The sequence below is a fragment of the Panthera uncia genome (genome assembly GCF_023721935.1).
Source record: "Panthera uncia isolate 11264 chromosome C1 unlocalized genomic scaffold, Puncia_PCG_1.0 HiC_scaffold_3, whole genome shotgun sequence".
Lineage (NCBI taxonomy): Eukaryota > Metazoa > Chordata > Mammalia > Carnivora > Felidae > Panthera > Panthera uncia.
Genome location: NW_026057584.1, coordinates 54,164,934 through 54,184,872, shown reverse-complemented (window position 1 = coordinate 54,184,872; position 19,939 = coordinate 54,164,934). Strand labels below are relative to the sequence as shown.

The window sequence follows — 19,939 nt, the reverse complement described above, 5'->3', positions numbered from 1 at the left end:
TTCTACTGTAGAAATCTGTCAATCCATGTCAGTGTTTCTATGGAAACCAGTGTTGAATTCTTCCATTTTGCATCTTATGAATTTGGAGCACAGATGTAACCGGCAGGAAATTATTGCATTCAAGGATTGAACTCTTTAAAACTCAAAGCATTTTCTAAAACAATGTTTCTCAAACTTGAATATGCATAAAAATGACTAGAGAATCTTCCTAAAATGCAGGTCCTGATTCAGTAGATCTAGGGTAGAATCTGAGGTTCTTCATTTTCAGCAAGTTCCTAGAAGATGTTGATGTTGCTGGTCCTCTGTAGCAAGAGTTTACAAGACACCAGATAAAAGCAAGCAATTGACTTATAGCAACTTAATGTTTAGGACATATAGTTCCACAGAACTTGGGAAAAATATTTTTCTCCTACTTTATATCAACCCCTCACTTAAAGAAATCAGGTTTAAAAGTGGGGACTGTCAAGTGTGGATACACAATGGAGAAATGTTCTTCTTTTCTAACAATCTGAAATTCTGCAGATCGGCTCACACAGGCTAAATCTTAGAGGTTTTCACCACAGTGTCTGCATACCAACCTGGAGGAAACTTCCCTGAAGCTAGCCCAAATATTCTCAGGGTCACTGGTGGAATGGTTATATGGATACTGATGAGGATGCCTGGGATGACTTTCTGCACCGAGTCTTTGTGAGACTTTCAGAGGACAACTATTATGAATATAGATATAATTAGATGCATTCATATATAAGTTTCTAGGTGTATATGGACATGTATGTATATGTGTGTCTCCTCCAAAAGAGAACAAAGAAGAACCCTTAAAAAAAAAAAGAGAGAGAGAGCTCAACACCCCAGGGAAGAACATTAAACACAATGGGAACTGGGTTTGCATTTCCCTTTCAGCACAGAAATAGTTCCCATCCTTCATCCCATTTGTTATTGCATAATATTGTGATAGCTATTGTTTGTCATCTTGTCTTTACCATAGCACCTGTTTATTGCCTTAGATAATATTTCCTGTTTGTGTCTGACATGGAATTGCATTTCAGCGAATTTCAGCCCCACAGTTCCGTGAACCTGAGAAATATTCAATACAACTATTGGGTTAAATTATCTATGCAGCATACAATTAGTGACTTAGTGCCAGGCAAAACAGATTCACTATTATTTCATTTCTCCTAAACATTTCTCATTAAAATCAATGACATGGCAAGAAAGTATAGGAGAAATGAATTCAGTAGCTAGTTCTTTTTTCATAGAGAAAGGATATGCTCATTGGTGGGACGTCTAATTCTGAGTGTAACTGCAAGTGGTTTCTGATTTTTTTTCCCTAAAGGAGATTTAAATTCTTTTTTTTTAATATTTATTCATTTTCAAGAGAGAGAGACAGGGTGCTAGCAGGAGAGAGGCAGAAAGAGAGGGAGACACAGAATCTGAAGCAGGCTCCAGGCTCTCAGCTGTTAGCACAGTGCCTGCAGGGCTCGAACTCACAGACCTGAAGATCATGACCTGAGGTGAGGTCGGATGCTTTAGGGACTGAGCCACTCAGGCGCTCCTCCCAAAAAGAGTTTTAAATAGAATATTTTTCCATTCTGAATAAACCTTTGACATATTTCCAAACAGACAAGCATGATAGCCATTATCATTATCAATATGCTTAACCTACTATGGCCCTACACGACTTAGTAGGGCAGCACTAAGAATTTGGAACATAGAAGTTTACTATTCTTCTGGTAGCTATTTTGCCTAGTTCTTGGTAGCATTGCCTAAATCCCACACATCTTCAAAACTATGTGACTGAACATATGATGCCTAAGTGTGAATTCATTTTCAAACAGGACTCTACAACTCTCAGAGTGGTTTCTTGTGAGAAATCAGTAAATTTGACTAGAGAAAACTATCTTCACTTGCTTTGATTACTGACCTGTTATAAAACAGATCACTATACTAACGGGATGTTAAATAGGAGTATATTCCCTATCAAATAATAAACATCATGATGATTTTTCCTCTTGAATTGAGCAACTGCATTTATTAAGAGCATTTGTTGGGGCGCCTGGGTGGCTCAGTCAGTTGAGCATCCGACTTCGGCTCAGGTCACGATCTCGCGGTCTGTGAGTTCGAGCCCCGCGTCGGGCTCTATGCTGACAGCTCAGAGCCTGGCGCCTGCTTCCGATTCTGTGTCTCCCTCTCTCTCTGACCCTCCCCTGTTCATGCTCTGTCTCTCTCTGTCTCAAAAATAAATAAACTCAAAAAAAAAATTTTTTTTTTAAAAAGAGCATTTGTGAGTCAATATTTATACAAGATAAACATCCCCTATCTGCAAGACGGAATGAAATAATCAGATTAAATGTATTACAGAGATTTAATGTTGAATTACATTTTAAAGAGCTCCCAGTAGAGCAAAGAAACAGGTAGGTAAATTCTATTGCTTCTAGGTACTTAGTAGACATAATATACATTTCATTATCTGCATGCATAAACCATTAGCAGTAAAAAAAGAAATGAACACACAAAACATTTGTTCTTGAAGTAATCATATATACTTTAATAACTTTAAGAAATGAGCTAGAGAAATCTGCCTTTAAGGACCACATTCAGTACTTCATATGGAAAATTCAAATACAATAGCCAATGGATTAAAAAAAAACAACAGCAGCTTCTTGAGCATGACTTACGATATCACATTTAAATAGAGGCAACCTCCAAGTTCTATATTGAAATAACTCTTTTAGGATTTCTACCTATGAGGAATTTAAATGGATTTACATTTGAAGTTGATATATGTGTATATAGATTTGAATAGTATTTTCCCATTTCCATCTGCTATCTAGGAATTCTGTTTGAAATATACTGGCTTTTAATTGCACATTTTTAATACTGGAGTTGGGCTGAGTATTTTATCTTGTAGGATGCATATAAATACATGTCTGTATTATACCACACTAAAATGAGAAAAGCCTGTTTCTTCATGAACTCTTAGTCATCAGTTGCTCATAGCACTGTTACCATCAACATAAACTGTCTTTCTAACCTCATTACATCATATGTCACCTGGGCATCTTATATATTACCTAAATCATACAGATAAGAACTCATACTAAGAAACAGATACACGTACACACACACACCCCACTTGTAACGCCAAGATCCAAAACACTTAAAATGGTTTTTATTAATTCACAGTGATACTAATGACATGTGACATGCTGTGCTATGTAACAATGATTAAGACAACCAAGCATAATTTTTCACATTTAAAGAAACCATAGATTTTCCTTAAATTCTAAGGTTCCCTGTGAGATAGCATCATCCCTCTGACTGAATTTTTACCTATGATGGATTAGAGTCAGAGCACAGAATGGGACTCGTGTCAAGAAAACAAGCCCCTGTACCTTAGACTGTGGTCATGGCTTGCATATGTACATTCTTCACGATCCATTTTGAATTGTAAATGTGAATTACTATTTGTTCAAATATATACTATGCTGCCATAGGTTTAAACAAAAACTACAATGAGTACTCTGCTTGAATATCCATTTCTAAATCCTGGATGGGATCTTAACAGTACTTCGCTGTTTATATGATTATCTTTATAAAGCTTTTGATAAAATACAAGTTTAATACTTGCCTTTTGTGGTACATGAGTTAATTTTCTTTTACGTCATAAATTATAATAAAATTCTATTTTGGACAAATGATGTAGATGACCAAAATTCACCTTCGAGGACACAGAAAAGAGAAAGCACTTATAGTTACTATTTGAAAATACAAAATGAGGGGCATCTGGGTGGCTCAGTCGGTTAAGCGTCCGACTTAAGCTCAGGTTATGATTTTGCAGTCCCGTGAGTTTGAGCCCCGCGTTGGGCTCTGTGCTGACAGCTCAGAGCCTGGAGCCTGCTTCCATTTCTGTGCCTCCTTCTCTCTCTCTGCCCCTCCCCAGCTTACACTCTCTCTCTCTCAAAAAAAAAAAAAACCATTAAAAACATTAAAAAAAAGAAGAAAATACAAAATGATTAGTTTCACTGAAGTTTCTAGTTCAATGTAAGTGCCAAAGTGGCCATTTGTATTCTATCCTTTAATTAATTAATAGACCAAGATACTTTATGGAACTGATTATTTTTAAAAGTATGATACAATGTCTGACATATTTTAGGTCTGGTTTCTATCAAAAAATCTTAGAAGTATACTAGTAGCACAAGCACATCCTTGCTGATAAGAAAGTACTAATCCATGAAAGATACAATTCGTTCTTGTAGAGCAGCAGAGTACTAGCTGATAAATCATCCACTCTGGGATTTGATGTCAGAGGCCAAAAGGACTCCTTTTCTTCTAGTATTAAAATTGTTATTGTTCGAGAAAGCTCAGCCCTACAATGTTATAACTACGATGTCTTTCTAATTTTTCTCTCTTGGTCTGTTAATAATGACAATGGCCAGCAAATGATCACATTTGATTTATGTTCCATATCAAGTATCCCCTTGCCCTGGTGAGCATCATCTCCTTCAAATAATATATCTCTTTTGAAATCTCCTAAATATCATAGAAAGCTGTAAGAACAATCAAATGTGAAGCGTTGCAAGTAGGTGACAAGTATCCATGTTGTCTGTAACAAATTTGTGGAAAAGGGACAAATTCATGTTGCCTGCCCTTGCCCCTGCCTCTGAAGATGCCTGATTCACTGTGATTCATTAATTGCTAACTCCTTGTCTTTCTCCTGGATGCAGTTGTTGCAGACCTTCTGCTTCTGATAAACTTGCTCTGTTTACTTATTGATTCCAAGAGTTTTTGGTAGATTCACTGGGATTTTCTACCTAGAAAATCATGATACCTGCAAATATAGTTTTATTTCTTCTTTTCCAACTTGTAAAACTTTTATTTCCTTTTCTTATCTTATTCACTGGCTAGGAATTCCAGTACAACATTGAATAAGAGTTGTGAGAAGACACTCTTACCTTCTTCCCAATCTTAGGGGCAAAATGTCTAGTCTCTTACCATTAAGTATGATGTTAGTTATAGGATTTTTGTAGATATTTATCAAGTCGAGGAGGTTTCTTCTGTTTCTAGTTTTCTGAGAGTTTTTTTTTTTAAATTATCATGAACACATGTTGGATTTTCTCAAATGGTTTTCCTGAATCAACTGACAGACATAAGCATGTAATTTTTCTTCTTTTGCCTGTATATGTGGCAGATTTTATTGATTGATTTTTGAATACCGGACCAGCCTTGCATACATGGACCAAATTGCACTTGTGTAAGAAATCTGATTTATTCATTGTTGTATTTGATTTATTAGTATTGTGTTGAGAATGTTTATGTCTATATTCATGAGAGATATTGGCTATAGTTTTCCTTTAATATCTTTATCCGTTTTTATATTAGGGTAATTCAGATCTCATAGAATGAGTTATAACTGTTCTCCCTACTTCTATTTCTTAAAGAGGTTTTGGTGAATTGGTATTATTTCTTCCTTAAATATTTTGTAGATTTACCAGTGAAACCATCTGGGCATAGTACTTTATTTTTTTGGAAGCCTAGTAACTATTGTTTTAATATCTTAAATAGATATAGGTGTGATTCATGTTGTCTCTTTCTGCTTCTGTGAGTTTTGGTAGTTTAAATATTTCAAGGAATTGATCCATTTCATCTCAGTTATCAAATTTGTGGGCAGTTTCTTATAGTATTCCCTTAATAGGTTTTTAATATCCAAGGATCAGTACGATGCATTTTTTTAATTTTTTAATTTTATTTAAATCCAAGTTAGTTAACGTATAGTGAAATAATGATTTCAGGAGTAGAATTTATTGATTCATCACTTATATATATAACACCCAGTGTCATCCTAACAAGCCCATCTTAATGCCCATCACCCACTTAGCCCATCCCGCCACCAACCACTCCAGCAATCCTTAGTTTGTTCTCTATGTTTAAGAGTCTCTATGGTTTGCCTCCCTTATATTGATGCATTTTTATGTACTCCAAAATATTTAAACATTTCCCTTAAGATTTATTTTTGACCCATGTGTTATTAGAAGTATGTTTAATTTCCAAATATTTGGAGATTTTCTAGCTATCTTTCTGATTTCTAGTTTAATCCCATTATGGTCTAAGAACATGCTTTGTATGATTACTATTCTTTTAAATTTAAGTGAGGTGTGTTTTACAGCCAAGAATATGGTATCTTGGTGAATGTTCCATGTGAGCTTAAGAAGAATGTGTATTCTGCTATTGGTGAATACACTATTTTATAAATGTCAATTGGATCTAATTGATTGACAGTGCTCTTTTAGATCGTATATATCCTAATACTTAGGTGTGAGTAGTCCCATTTATTGAACTTCTCTCTTCTTTACACTGTGTCACACTACATTTCCGTATACTGGCTCACATTTCTAACCACAGCTTCCCTTTGTCTTCTCCCCTACCTGGAGGCCATTTTTTCCTCACTTTGATTACATACTACCTTGTTTTTTCTTTTTCTTGTTCTTGCAAATAGTTGTTCAAACAAGTAGCCAATTTTTCTTGTTCTTGCTCTTGCAACTACTTGTTCAAGCACGTAGTAAATTCATTAGGACTTGTCTTGAAGGACTCTTCCTTTAGAACCCCTAGTGCTATGGTGCACATGGTGGGCAATGTTCACATAGAGGATGAATATAGTTGTTCACTGATTAAAATGTGTCAAGGTGATCCCCCAAATTAAGAAGAGAACTGAGGCCTTCTAGAACACCTGGGAGTGCTGGTTTGAAAGGCTGGTTGGTGTCTATTAATGAATGTCTCTGGGAATTTTTTCACCAGAGAAAGACTTGAATAGACTTTTCTAGAGCATGGTCCTGGTATTGCTTCCTGAGGCTGCTATGACAAAAAACCACTGGGTAGCTTAAAACAACAGAAATTTATTCTTTCTCAGCTCTGAGGGCTAGAAGTCCAAAATCAAGGCTTCAATATGACCATGTTCTCTGCAAAGTCTCTAGGGAAGAATAGTTTATTACTTCTTGTTCCTTGCGGTTGCAATCTCTGGTGTTCCAGAACTTGAAGAGGCTGACAATGCCACCAATCTCTGCTTTTATCACATGGCCCTTTCCTGTGTGCCTCCTTTGTCTCCATGTCTGTTATGGTCTTCTTATAAGAACACCAGTCACTGGATTTAGGGTAACCCTGATGCTATTCAACTCAGTACAGTCCTCTAATTGGGTAACAAAAAATGTCATGCAGACACATTTTATTGTGGCCTCATCTCCCCTCAGGGGTCTCCCCACATACATTTCCTGAATCTATAGGAAATTCACATTGAGAGTGAGGATGAAACCCCCAGCTGACATTCAGTTTCCTCACCCTGATGTTTGGCTATTTTTCCCTTCCTGTCCTACATTTCCCAACACTTAGTAGAACGTAACATACAACTCATTCAGGCTCCCACATATCCCAGTTCCTCAGAAGAATTTATTTTTTGGTAGGGGAAACAATTGTATTTAATATGATAACCCAGACCAGGATATGATGAGAAATTCTTTTACTCCTTTAAGAGTAATAGAAATGATAAATACTCATTTTAAGAGGCATCTTCTAGAGCTGCATTAATTTTAATCAAAGGCAGGCCTCTGAGAGTCAGCATGGCAATGGTGGCTAGGGAAGACACTTTGGAGCAGATGGGAATTTTAGCCTTTCTGATCCTGCCAGGTAACTGGTTTCCTACTTTGTCTGCATTTACAGTGGCCCTGTTTGCCAACAGCTTGTTTGCATGTGGGTTTGCATAATACTTCTTACAAAGAAAGGTTCTCTGGCATCATGAGAATAATATGGGTTGGAGACTATTCACCATGAATAAGTTATACTTTTTTATATATTTCATCCTTTGAATTTTTATCTTCAGGAGATTTCATTATATGATGTTTAATGCTAACATGAGATAAAAATACCATTTTGTAGTTGTTGGATCAATAAGGTTCTTGGAAAAGAACAGTTGTTGAATGTCAAAGGGAAAAGTTTATTTCATTAGCTAGCTCTGGAGCTGTTATTTCACAAGTATTGATATTTAAGTGGGTCCTAAATGGAAAAAAGCCATAGCAGGGAGCCATCTGAATACAGATTGAAAACATCAAAGTATATAACTATTATTCTTCTGATTTAAAGAAAGATCAGGTTGGATAAAGTTTTTCCAGCTACTCCACTGGTTAAAATATGTTTCAGTTTCAGCCAGTCTTTACTGTGCTAATTGGAACTATATGTACACAAACATTCTTGTCCATACAGCTCTTCCTACTCCCTTGTTCCTTAAGGAGAATAGGTGTTAATTTTATAATATAAAAAGGAGGATATAAAGAATTGGATTTGCTAGGTCCTGGCTTATACAAATGAAATTTCCACTGAACAGAAGAAAGATCTGGCCAAACTCCAGAATCAAAGATTTGTTCATCTGGAGGAATGTCATGCATCCAACTTCCACCCCTGATGCTTGGGTAGCTGATGATGTTATATAAACACTCACCAACACAAGGAACAGTGGTGTGGAGATTCATGGGTAAAGGCCAAATTAGCAGCTTTGTGCTTTCCATTTTAAGGTTGAATTCATACACAGCTGATAACATTCAAATCTCATCTCATGTAATGAGAGCAGAGAAAATGAATTGTTGTTGCTTTAAGGAGGACACTGTTTCATTTAGTGAATGCAAATCTTTTGGCTAATACAGCTCAAGATTCTGCTAATGGAAAACAGTGTGTTATGCTTTGGCATTTGCATTGACATGCACAATATCAGAGCATACTAGGAGCATATATTTTATTTTGTTTCAAATAACTGTTTCATGGACAGACTTAAAACAAAGTACATACAACAGGAATGTCAAAAACTTCAGATGGCAATTTCTAGTAGGGAATAGTCACAAATAAAAACAAGTGGAACAAGGTACAATATTTTTGCCTTTGTTCATTTGGAAATCAATAGAAATCCTTGAATTTGGTTCTTTTAAAATTTACACATACGAATGAAATGTTGGTTTTAAGTAAAATCTGTATACAGCCAGATTACTGAGACTATTGATTACTACAATAAGATACTGATAATTTGTGGGGTGTTGAAAGAAGTACATAAATTGAGCTTTTGGCATTTTGGACATAGTCATTGTAGTATGCCTACATACTTCATGACTAGAACCTGATTCTGATTGGTCAATGGACATAATAAAAAGTAATAATCAAGTAACAAATGTATCTTTCTCTTTTCACATTCCTCCACCCCCTCTCTCCAGAAAAAGAAAAAAACAAGTTGAGTGTATTTTTGTTGGCCTCTAATAATTCAAGAAATATTTATTGAATATGACTATGTCTTAGGTGCTGGTAATATAGTGATGAACAGGGCTGTCACAGAGGAGACGGATGCTCAAACATGCAATTTCAGTATTATGTATCAAGGGACATGACATGGGCAGCTCAGGTTCTGACAGCACACATAGCAGGAACATCTACACTGGACTTGATGGGTCAGAAGGCTTCCTGGGGGAAGTTGTATCTCAAATGGACCAAGAAGGATATGCAGTAGTTAAGCCACATGAAGATAGGTTAGCATATAGGAAGGAGTTCTGGGAAGAAAGGACAGAGAGAAGAAAGAACATGATAGGTTAAAAACCTAAAGTAAAATGTCACCGTGTGGGGGGATCAGAAGTGATGGAATAGAGGTTGGGAGGGGAGGCCAGGTACTAAAAGGCCTTGTGCACCACTTGAAGAAATGAAAACTTGAGTGAAGTAGTTAGAAGGTTCTTGCAGTCATCTATTTTAAGGCTGGATCTTGATTATAAGTGATGGTTAGCATTATTGAATGAGATAACTAATTGTTTACTGCTTCTTTTTCCAAAGATTTTAGAAATTTTAGAATGTGTAGAGATCTGAATGTAAGGATTCCTGCATAAATTTCTCTTCGAATTGAGTATGAAAAAATTTTACCACCAAATGTTTATATACTTTTTATTAGAAAATCAGAACTGGAAAGCTCAGTTATCATGCCTCATAGGAAACTCAAATTCATTTTGTTCTGCATTCCTTCAAGGTGTCAAGTATATGTTCCTTTTAATCTTCCTTGTCATTTATATTTTCTTGTTGAAAAGTGTTTTGGTATTACTAACTGTCCAGAATTTTCTCTAAAGTAAATGGGTATAAATGTATATATTTTTAAATAGAAACATCACTTGAATTTCCCAGGTTTTTCATTTTTAATCAATAAGTTTAGTTCACACTTGCATAAGGAGAATTCTTTTATCAAGACAGAAATCCAGGCAAAAAGAAAATCACATGTAAGTCTTTGAAATTAAAATATAGCTGGAAGAATAATTGAATAGTTAATTATTGTTCACTGCTGCTGGAATTACTAGATAGTCAATCAATAGCGCAAAAGAATAGGTAGGTAGGTAGATAGGTAGGTAATAGGTAGGTAAGTAGATAGGTAAATACTTGGATGGATGGATGGATGGATGGTTGGATAGATGAATGATTGGACAGATAGACTGATATACAGATAGCTAGCTGAACTATATATCTTGACCTATATATCTTGAATATCAGTATAATGCTTTTTCCCAATATTTGGGTTCTATGTGTGTGTACATATATGTGTATGTATATACATACGTTTGAAATATATATCAAATACATGTTATATTTGGTATATATACATCCAATGTATCAGAGGTTTTTATGCCTTATTTAGTCATACATCATGGATATACAATCCTCAAAGGATTAGCCTTTAAGTGGCATGCAACAGGGAAAGCAAATCAGCTATTTCCATGCCCTAATAACCTTAAGCCACAAATTTCATCAAGATGACAAAGTGGGAAGGGAGATCTTACTGAATTAACAGGAAAGAGACATAGAGTGGGAGAAGAATTTGTTACCTGGTCCTGACCACCCTCTTTGGACATGAATAGATTTTACTATTTAGCTTCAACATGGGAGCAGCAGTTAGGCAAGATATGAAAAATATGTGAAACTGGACCAAAGATTCCCTAGGATGTTATATATAAGCTTTTAATAGATTTCTGTCAAAATTTGGAAGAAAATTAAGTGATTTAATTTTTTAATTAAATTGAATGCATAGGAAAATATGTCAACTTTACACAACCACACATTTCATGTCTTCAGATAACCTTTGGTAACTTTTTAATATTAACTTGAATATATTACATTTAAATATTATTGTAGACAGTCTTGCAGCAACATAATTAATTCCTTCTCTTCATTAAAATATGTAATAAATTATTCTTTCAACCAATGATTTTAGCCTACCATGACAAGACTATGTTTAAAATTTAAAAACAAATGCCTCTCTCATTCATGTTTATTTTTAAAAGGAACCAGAAAAAGACCCTCTTTTCTGAATGATATATTTCAGAAATGTATAGAGCATTCTTCAGTATTACAGTGATAATTAGAAGGATAGAATTCACCTTATGTTGTCTTATTACACTCTTCTTTTTCCCTTTTATCATACTAAATGCATCCTACTATGGTTAATTTCAAGTCTTTGAATAAGATACAGTCTTACAAAATTAGAAAGGAATTTGACTTCCAATTCATAAACCATCAACATCCCACACGGGAAAGCTTGGAAATCACAGACTAATATTATTCCTTTAATATCCTAAAGAAATAGCATCTGAAAGAGAAGAGTGGGCAGGAGGCAGTGTGATGATAAATTACATCAACCAATATAATTACGTTTAGCCTTCATAGAATGCTTTGCATTTCCAAATGTTTACAAGACATGAAACAAAAATGCTCAATTGCCCAAGAGGTAGATGATGAACCCATTTTCCAAATGGGAAACTGAGGCATTGAGATGTCTATACCACAGGCTGCAAAAATACTCAGTTGAAGAATCAAGATTAGAAGCAGGAAGAGCAGGTTGCTGGTGTATATACATGGCTACCCAAAAGGTGACAGTGGCATGACAGGAATTATGTTGGTCCATCTGCAGCCTGTGCTCCATTTTGCTCTATGACATGTACAGCTGATGGAAGTTTGAAACTTCATTTGAAGTTAACAGCACATCTATTCTCCACTGTGAAACCCATGAGATCAGCATGAGGAATTATTTACAATGGCCTCCCCAGACTTAGGAAGGAAGGCTAGGTTGAAAATATATAGAATGTATTTCAATAAATGAGATAAAGACATAAAACAAGATGAAAGGACAGCTTATGCAATAATGAAAACTACAACTTCAATATTTCTACTGTTATTCTACAAAGAGATGTTTATGACCACAATTAAAAACAAGTTATTGGGGGTGTCTTGGTGGCTCAGTCAGTTAAGTGTCTGACTCTTGGTTTCGGTTCAGGTCATCATGTCATGGTTTGTGAGTTCAAGCCCTGTGTCCAGCTCTGCACTGACAGTATGGAGCCTGCTTGGGATTCTCTCTCTTTCTCCACCTCTCTCTCTGCCCCTCCCTGCTCTCCTTCTCTCTCTCTTTAAAAATAAATAAACTGAAAAAAATTATCAAACAATTGAATTTGAAATTTAACTCACATCTTTCTACTGAAGCGAACATTAATATACATGCTCTTAAACTGGGAGGGAATAAACAGTGTATTTTACTGTGCTTTTGTCTTGAACACATCTCTCTAGAATACAAAAATGTATGCTTATCCACTGCTAATAATTTACCAACGTCTTCAAATATACTAAAACACTAAAGAAAATGTGATTATTTCACTGAGCAGTGGGATTAGCTGAACAAACAACATGACCAGAATGGGGGTACACTTCATGGAGGATGTTCTGTGGGAGATACAGGAAAATAAACAACCATAGCATTGTTCTTTAGGCTCATGAGAATGACATCCAGGAGTGCTAACCCCACAGTTACTGTGTGAGTACCCAGTACATTAGGGACACACTAATATAGACGACACACAGTGTTATCCAGTTTATTCTTGTGATTGGCGGCCTGTGGTTACCTGTCACGTGGAGGATGACATTGGAAGAGAGAATGCCATTAGAGTTTTGGGCCCGAGCCACATAGAGGCCTGCGTCTGCCTCGCATGCCTTCGGAATGAACACCGAATGTCTTGTCTCCTTGTGTAAAACCTGTAAGTGCCCATCTGCAGACAATTTCTGGCCCTTCTTGTACCTGAAGCAGAGAGTCAGTTTTTAAAGTTAGGATCACTGTATATTCACATCATTTCCAAGATCTAAAAACCATTGCAAACAAACCCATTACCACTGGCAATAGTCTCTAGTATTAGCAGGAACTTTGCAGCTGCCACAAATTCCAATGGGGCTGTTCATCCTTCAAGCAGAGGTTGGCGACTTGTGGCCAGAGAAGTGTGTGATTGAGTCAGACCATGTTTTTAAAAAATTGAATTTTTCAACAACATTTAACAATTGGAATATTGCATATAAAAATCCAGATATCCAACTACTCTTTGAAAAACCCCAGACCATCTGGCCACACAGGGCCACCATTTGCTTATAGCAACAATCACCTAGAAATGTGAAATGGTATGCCTCTCTTTGGCCTGTGTCATTCTTTTAGCTGCTATGGAACAGCAGCCTGTGACTTCTGGGAATCTATGTTGGAGCAAGACTCATCCATCCCATTGTATTCGTGGACCCCACAAGATCCACGTCAGAGTATTAATATGCTGTTTTAGAGAAAGGCACTTATACAGCATTTCCTGGTGAAATGAACTCATTTAATTTCTATGAATTAATTTCATTAGAAGAAAATGATTTCTAATTATGAAAGGCATTTATGTAATTGGATTATTACTGTTAATGACATGTTTTGAAAAGTTTCCTATAAACACAAGCACTTAGCTGCCTCTTTTTAGAAAGCAAATAATTTATTTTGTATATTCTAGATTCTTTTCTATTTATTTACACCCATGTTCCTTCACCTAAGAAGTGGTGACAAACCTGAGTCATTTTCTGTTCCCATTGCCTAAGTGATAACTTTGCATTTTTATGAGTGTCCTAAGGATGTATGATTCCAAGACTTTGCCAGTTGTTAATTGAGCAAAACTTAATTGTAAATCCAAAAGCAAGGTATCTTTTCACAATATTGCAATAGTTCTTCAAGAAATACTAAGTTATTTGTTGTGTGGACAAAACCAAGAAACACTGCAGACGACATTTTCTTTGGGGTGAACTGATATTTAATAATGAATTAAATATCTTTCAAATTCATAAATATGAAATTCCTCATCTGTCAAAAACATGCAATTGTAAAAACAACAAAATAAAACAGAAGCACAAACAGCTGCACTGTAGCATAAGTGCAGTTTCTTTTAATGATCTGAGGAACCAAAGTTTTCCCATAGATTCTTCAGATAACCACCTCACACTTCAAGTATCGTCAATGGGCACACACAGTCATCGGAACTGTTAATGTCTACCGAAATATTATGATAAGTAAATGTTACCTTACTTATCTTAGTTGATGAGTATGAATTCAGTCTCACCTATTTGTAACTTTGTCCTCAGATAAATCTACTTAAGAACAAGAATTAATTTTGTTTTTCAAAGATAAAAAAATTTCTAAATGTTTAGAAGTAACCCACGTGTTGAGAAAGTGAGAACTACTTTTTAAAACAACAGTGATTCAAACCCTGTATTCTGCAGTTTACTCTCTATTAAAACAAACACGCTAAAAAATAATGTCTCCAGAGGGAAATCCTATGGTTTACAGCTCAGTTATTACACCACCTTTCAAAAATGGGTTTATTACCTGTCACCGGGAGCAACTGTGAAAGAAATATTTTTATTCCATCTCTCATACTGAAGAAATTTATGGAAAGAAATCTTAGTGAAACAAACAAATATCACAAAAGTGGTGTGTGACTCTGTTGGGAAGAGGGAAAAGATGAAATAGGCAAATGAAGGAAAAGAGAAAAACCCACATTCGTATGTTTTTGAATCGAATATGGGATGTTAGACTAAGAAAATGTCATGCTTTTGTAGACATAAACAAGGGGAAAGAATTTCAACCCATAGTCTTCAGAAATGTGGAATGTTAAACTAATACCAGAAAACAAAAACAAACAAAAAAGAACACAGCTAAGTTGCAGTGCTTTTGGAGTTAGTCAACTATTATTTTATGTGGTTACTTTTCTTTCTAGGAGGTTTTAGCCATGCTGGGACTACAGTCAGAGTTGGGGGCCGGTGTGAGGCTGAATCATGCAGATTTGCAGTGTTGCAGAATATTAATCAGCTGTCCCTAAACCTTTCAGTTAGTGCACACAGAATGATTTGCTCAGTCATTCAATGTGTTTGTTTATGACTTGTCATTGTAAGCTACCCACCATGTCAGTGTAGGCTCTGGAAATCCTGTCACTTCAACTTCCAAAGTCACTGGAGAACCTTCCATGACAGTTACATTAGACTGAAGCCTGGAGAAATTAGGTGCCTGGCCAGCAAGGCTGACCACGGTGTTCTTTGCTGATGTACATTTAATCTCCTCTTGGGGGACCGTTTGCCTCTGATAGGCCTGGCTGGAGCCTGATCGAAACCCAAGGCCTGAGAATGCATCCTGGGAAGCATGCAGCCTGTCTTGGGTTTTAGTGACATTGTTATCAGCATGCACTTTCTCCCATGTTTCTAGCAAACTTCCCTGAGCCTGAGGGTGCTGCTGTAAAGCTCTCTCATGCACTTCACTCAGCATGCTCTCTGGATGTTTAGCACTGATTTTGCAGAAGGCAGTACTTTTTTCCAAAATTCCTTGGGAGGTTAATGGGACTTCAGCTTTGAACTGGGGAGAGGGCCTCTGAAAATGACTTGAAAATGTTTCTCTCTTATCATTGTAAGCATCAGCAAAAGCAGCAGGTGGTGGGATGCCAGATTCCTGGGCCTCCCCTGGACAGCTGGCCCCTGTCTGCATCCTGTAGTTGCTCATGGGAAGGCTGCGGGGAGGGCTAGACCGCCCCTCCACTTCCATGTCAGCAGGGGCAAGGTGGGAATCAGGGCTTTCCGGGAGTGGAGGCAAGGAGATGTCATCAGGTGAGACACACTCATATTCTTCCCCCGAAAGCATGTCTGGAGGCAGGAGATGGCCTTGGACAGCATCCTCTTTGTCAGAGAGCAGCTGCGTCAGGTGCTGTGGGAGCTGACCCTCTCCTGTTCCATTGACAGTCAAAATATCTTCTACCTGCGCCTTCTCCTTCAACACAGAAAAGCCAAAGCTTTGAGTTAGTCATTGAGTTTTTTTCCAAGTCACAAACTCAACTTCAGACAGACAACCTAGAAAAGCTACAGTGAATTAGAGCTCGGGGCCCTGACACAAGCGTTACTGAACTTGAAACCATCTGTCTGTTTAAACTGGGCACAGTCCCATCCCATGACTAAGAAATGGGTAAACTGACCTCTAGTCTCTGAATGAAATGTGATAGACCTTATGAAAGAGAGGAGAGAAAGCCCTAGTTTTCATCTCTAATGAAGGGGTTGAATCAGATGAATGTCTTTCAAATCATGATCTGAGGAACCTTCTTCCACCGGCAAATTCTGCTTTGTTTTGTCTACATTCCATGTGAACACGTAGCTCCTAAACATCAGAGGCTCCCTTGTTAGGTGATCCCTCAGACCCTCCTAAGAATAACCCCTCTTTTTTTCCTTAGGAAAGCCATCCTTTATTATTATTATTATTATTATTATGGTAAAATATATAACATGAAATTTACCATTTTAACCACTTCTAAGTGCACAGTTCAATGGTATCAAGTACACTCACATTGGTGCAACCATCCATCATCCAGCTCCAGAACTTTTTCATCTTCCCAAACTGAAACTCTTTACCCATTAAACACTGAACTATCCATTCTCCCATCCCCCCAACCACTTCTACTTTCTGTCAGTATGAATTTGACAATTCTAGGCCATATAAAGTCATTTTTAATGACTGGTTTTATTTTCTTAAGCGCCTTATTTTTATTCTCCCGTTGCAAAATATCTACTGAGCACTTATTTCATACTAGGTGCCATGTTAGGCATTGGCGAGATGAAATGAGTAAAAGTAAATACAGTCTCTGCCCTCAGGGAGATAATAGCCCAGTGGGGGAGGTAGATATTAATGGAACAATCACAGGTTACGGTCCTTCACAAGAGAACACAAGATACAAAAGAGGAGTGCCTGCCACTTATCTTTCCATGCCATGTGGAGGGCAGGTCACGCTAGGAGACTGTGAACAGCAGTACATCACCTCCTGCTTACACTGATCTAGTATTTCTCCCCACTAATCCATGTCCATGTCTGCTTTCAAAAAGAGACTCAAATATCCATCCTTTCTGGCACAAACTCAAAAGAGCATTGACGCTGAAGGGGACCTCATCTATCTCAGCCTGTTGTTTTATATCTACTTCTTCTTTGCCTTTCCTCTTTTTGGGTGCATTTTTACTTAAAAATTACTGAGATTTTTCCATTGCCACTGCTTGCACATAAGAAAGTTATGTCTTGCCTTGACTTTGTGTTCTTCATTTTAGCTCATTCACTTTATAAATAATTTTTGAGACGTAAATGTGTTTTCAGGTTGAAGATTAGAAGTAAAAACAGTGTTCCTTCGACTACCCCAGAGACATGACTTATCCTCAGAGAAAGTGTAAGCATAGGTTTGGAGAAAGTGGTTTCCTTCAGCTGTTTAGTAGAAGTTTAAACTCTGGGCCTAAAAGCCAGAATTTTTATTTTTATTATTTTTTTAAGTTTATTTATTTATTTTGAGAGAGAGAGAGAGAGAGAGCATGAGCAGGGGAGGGGCAGAGAGTGGGGGAGAGAGAGAATCCCAAGCAGGCTTCCTGTAGTCAGCACAGAGCGCAATGCAGGGCTCAAATTCACGAACAGTGATATCATGACCTGAGCTGAAATCAAGAGTCAGATGCTTACCCAACTAAGCCACCTAGGCGCCCCAAAGCCAGAAGTTTTTTAAAGTCCTTCTCATTAAAAAAAAAAAACAAAAACTAAATAAACACATATCCAGTAGGAAATGTCCCTCCTTCTTTTGATTTTCCTACATCGGCTTAGCTCTGCATTTATTTTCCTTTTCATAGGGACTTTGGTCCAACTTCCTGTTCAGTATAGGCAACTTCTCTATGACATTCTGGTAGCTTATGTTTGAATACTTTTCCTGAAAGAGTTTTTTCTTTGAATAGAAGTTTATGCTTTACTTGTGTTAAGAATCTTTTCCTATATTTAGCAAAGATATGCCTTCACTCAGTATCCAACAACGGATCTGAACCGGCCTCCTGGAGCGACAAAGATGTCCAATTTCTCTCTTCTTTTAACTGCTCTTTGACTATTTGGAAAATTGGTCTCGCAGTCTGTCAATCTCTTTCTTCTACTAAAACCTCCAGTCTTCTTCTGCCTTGCCTCTAGAACTTTTATCATCAAGGTCACCTTCTGGGAAGCCCCACTCCTACCAGGCATTTGTTGATTTGAGGGTCATCCATGGCCACGCAACTTCTTAATGCCTTCTTTGGGTAATGTGTGTCTCTCTAGAGAAGAGTAATGTTTAAGAATTGTCTGAAAATTTGCAACAGGCTTAGGAGAAAAACTTGAATAAAAGTCCAGGCTAGTCTTCTCACTCTTCCCTCCTACTTAACTGCAGGTTTAGACTGAACATGCTCAGCTCTGACTTTTTGAGGCCTCTCCTGTGGATCTGTCTTCTACCAAATGTGTGTATTCATGTTAGATTTAAACTATGAAAAGCCCCTGTACAGAAAGCCTCTGGTTGTCTAGCTGTGCACCCAAGTGTTTAGGTAGGCAAGTCTATCTAAATCAGAGATAAAGTTTTAGGAAACCCACTAGAAAAGTCCAAGCCATATTCTCTAATCCTGTTTTTACTAGTTATTGATTCCTGACTCCCGTGACTCTCTTTCAGTGGTGTCAAACTCAGAGGGGAATCCAAGAATATTATTTTTTTACTCCCTACAATTCCTAATGTAGAAAAATACTTTCCACAGCAAATAACACTAGCAGATAATCTCTACTGACAATAAGAGAGAATGTTCTGAAATCTTTTCCAGAAACATTTCAACTTATTACTGTTTCCCCTAAATATGTTTATTTCCAGGATTCATTTACTTTCCAGATGGGAACTAATCAATGGAACCAACATCTCCTTGATCTATGTGATATATTTTTATTAAAGTGATTATGTTAGTTCTTTTTGTGTTTTTATAAGAACCATATGTGGCTATTCATACTGAGTTTTTAAAATTTTTTTAAATATTTATTTATTTTTGAGAAAGAGACAGAGAGAGACAGAGAGAGAGACAGAGCATGAGTGGGGGAGGAGCAGAGAGAGAAGGAGACACAGAATCTGAAGCAGACTCCAGGCTCTGAGCTGTCAGCACAGAGCCAATGCGGGGCTCTAACTCATGAGCCATGAGATCATGACCTGAGCTGAAGTTGGACATTTAACCGACTGAGCCACCCAGGTGCCCCAATTCATACTGAGTTTTTAATCAGCCAAAATTTTCTACCTCTTCTATTAATGCCATTGATAAAAATGTTGAACACTGCAGAGTTTAGAACAAAGTCAGATGTCTCCCCAAGGCAAGGCAAACTATCTTCCAGGTTAACACTGTTGAACTACCTAAGATTCTTGGAACAATTATAATCTAATCAAACTCTTATTCAGTTCACGTACTTACACTTACCTTAAGAAAGAGATCATAAATATGTTTATCAAATGACTTTTTGAAGTCAGAATAATTTGCTTATGACACTAATCTAGAATTATCCATTAAATAGTCATCTCACAAAGCAAAAGCAAAATAAGGTGAATTTAATATAAGTTTTTCTGAGTCAATCCATGTAGGCTCTTGGCATTTTTGCCTTTATTCTCAAAGGCAAATAAGCTTTTCATTTTTAAGTCATTATGGAATTTTACAAAACTTCTTTTATTAATTAATTTCTAAAACTCAAGTATAATTAACATATAGTATTCTATTAGTTTCAGGTGTA

The 19,939-nt window shown here is 36.8% G+C and overlaps 1 protein-coding gene across 3 annotated transcripts in view; it reads right to left on the bottom strand.

Annotated features, from left to right (window-relative positions):
- Window positions 1–2,273: 2,273 nt before the first annotated feature.
- CCDC141 (coiled-coil domain containing 141) overlaps window positions 2,274–19,939 on the bottom strand; it is a 227,171-nt gene continuing 209,505 nt past the window's right edge. The window contains exons 23-24 of one of the 3 annotated variants that reach the window (XM_049615429.1): window positions 15,291–16,144; window positions 2,274–13,117 (exon numbers count right to left, since the gene is read on the bottom strand). In XM_049615429.1, the coding sequence (XP_049471386.1) occupies window positions 12,850–13,117; window positions 15,291–16,144 (1,122 nt within the window). In that variant the 3' untranslated portion in view covers window positions 2,274–12,849. Of the gene's footprint in view, window positions 13,118–13,908; window positions 16,145–19,939 lie in introns of those variants that run through there. The other 2 variants (XR_007454356.1, XM_049615430.1) reach the window with 2 other exon arrangements.